General features: G+C 59.8%; 1 protein-coding gene across 1 annotated transcript; it reads left to right on the forward strand.

Annotated features, from left to right (window-relative positions):
• Window positions 1–1,151: 1,151 nt before the first annotated feature.
• Window positions 1,152–1,409, forward strand: VDBG_09246 (predicted protein; the record flags this gene model as incomplete). Its single annotated transcript, XM_003000705.1, has 1 exon — window positions 1,152–1,409. The coding sequence occupies one exon, from the start codon at window positions 1,152–1,154 to the stop codon at window positions 1,407–1,409; it is 258 nt and encodes an 85-aa protein (XP_003000751.1).
• Between the last annotated feature and the right edge of the window lie 527 nt (window positions 1,410–1,936).

Raw genomic sequence — 1,936 nt, forward strand, 5'->3', positions numbered from 1 at the left:
TTCCCTTTTTGGCCCTTTTCTTTTTCCTTTCCCCGGAAAAGGGGGTGGGTTGCCCCGGCGCGTAATGTGCCTGGAGTCCGTGCCGCACGGCAACCCCTTCTGCGCGCTCTTTCGGGCGCGTGTCACAATGACCATGCTTCTTGGGAAGTTGTAGTTGAAAATGATGTACCTGGCGTAGCTGGGGGGGGGGGGGGCTGCCTCGAGAAACAACGACGGAAAATCAGGGCAGAGAGGGCGAGAGAGGTGGGCTTGGGCCCCCCTCCTGGATGCGGATTCTTACCCCTCAGCGACCCCTCTCAACCTCTCAACACGAGACAACATGGGCCAGCAGAACAACGCAACAAACGACACGACACGACACGTCGGTACGTTCGTGCCCCTCCAGCTCACGAGAGCGGGGCAAGGTGATTGACAGTTCCATGACATGGAAGGGGAAGAGAGAAGCAGAAGAGGGGCAGTCCTGCGGCCCGCGGCTTTTGCGGGCGGAGCGGGAAGAGAAGGGGGGGGGGGGCGTGTGCAGCAGGACGGGCAGGTCAGGCAAGGGTCCCGCAGGCTACAGTAGTGATCGCCTCATAGCCGCGGGCGAGAGGGTTACTGTGTGCATTCTGGTGGCCTGACTTACTACTGTACAGTACCATGTAGTGACTTTCCAGCAGCAGGGGGCAGGACGCGGAAGCTTGGAGGCAGGCGGGTCCGGAAGGGTATGCAGGCCTCCCGGCGGGGGAGCCGTCGTCCTAGGCCCTTTTGACTTTCGACTGGACTCACTGGAGCTCACTGAGGCCCGGTCGAGGGGGGTGATGGGTGGTGGCAGCACGACTGGCCTGAACTCTCAGAGCGACTGCAGCGTCGTCGAGGAGAATACATGGTGACTATCGTAACTCATCATTCTGACGCTGCAGCTCAGCCTGCTCTTTTTTCGGAAGGGTTTTGGGGAACCTCAGCTGGCTTCCTCGACATTTTGCCAACGCAGGGAAACCCAACCTGCCTTTTCCATGCAGGTCATCGTCGTGAAGGGGGTGGCCTAAGGGCACGTTTGGGTATATGCAGCATCACGGCTCACCACTTTCTGTCGACCCAACCAACGAGCAAAGCCCTAAGGCAGGGAGACACACACATTTCCTCAAATTTCCTTTCTTTTCTTCCACAAAGCCATGTTCAGCCTGATCCTTCGTCGTGAAAATGCCAGAACACTAGCCGCTGTCCCATCTTCGCCCCCAGCACACGTGGGCCGCACAAGTGTTGACCGCCAACTGCCGGAGCCACGACCCATTGGCCCCCGAGCCGCCCCAACCAGCCCCTCCGGCGCCCCAAGGACGCCGAAATACAGCGCCTGCGCCCTGATCCTGGTTCCTTCCAGTGAGACGTGCCCCGAGACGGCTCAACTCACCGTGGTACAGCAGTGCCTGTGAGACGTGAAGCAGGCTGTGGGAGCAATAGACGCGCACGCAGATGCCACCTCTCTTTACTTTTTGCGGCACCCGCCATGAGACATGCAGATCCGGGACGGCCGGCGCGTGAGACAACAGGATGCGCGCTCTCGGCAGACGACTCTGCACTTCTGACTACTGCCGCCTGTGCTGCTGCTGCTGCTGCTGCTGCACAGACTCGGCGGCGTTTCGCCCTTTGCTTGTGCTGCCTTGCTTGCTCGCCCGGCTGCTTCAAGGGAGGCATCCGAATTGTGTCGGGTGTGTGTGTGTGTGTGCGTCTGTGTGGCCGAAACTTTGCCATCCGACTTCTGTGGCCCTTGGTTTTGTTTTTGTCACCGCGGCGCAGGCCATACCAGATCCGTCCCAAGTTGATATCGGAACGCATGATCCTCTGATTGTCGTCATTCCGTGGAACTCGACAAGTGTCAAACTGCCCCTAAGGTCATCCGACCTTGAACCGCCCCCCCCCCCCCAAGCGACACCTCACTTTGTCGTCTCCCCGTCACGTT

Source organism: Verticillium alfalfae, genomic scaffold (assembly GCF_000150825.1).
Source record: "Verticillium alfalfae VaMs.102 supercont1.14 genomic scaffold, whole genome shotgun sequence".
Classification (NCBI taxonomy): domain Eukaryota; kingdom Fungi; phylum Ascomycota; class Sordariomycetes; order Glomerellales; family Plectosphaerellaceae; genus Verticillium; species Verticillium alfalfae.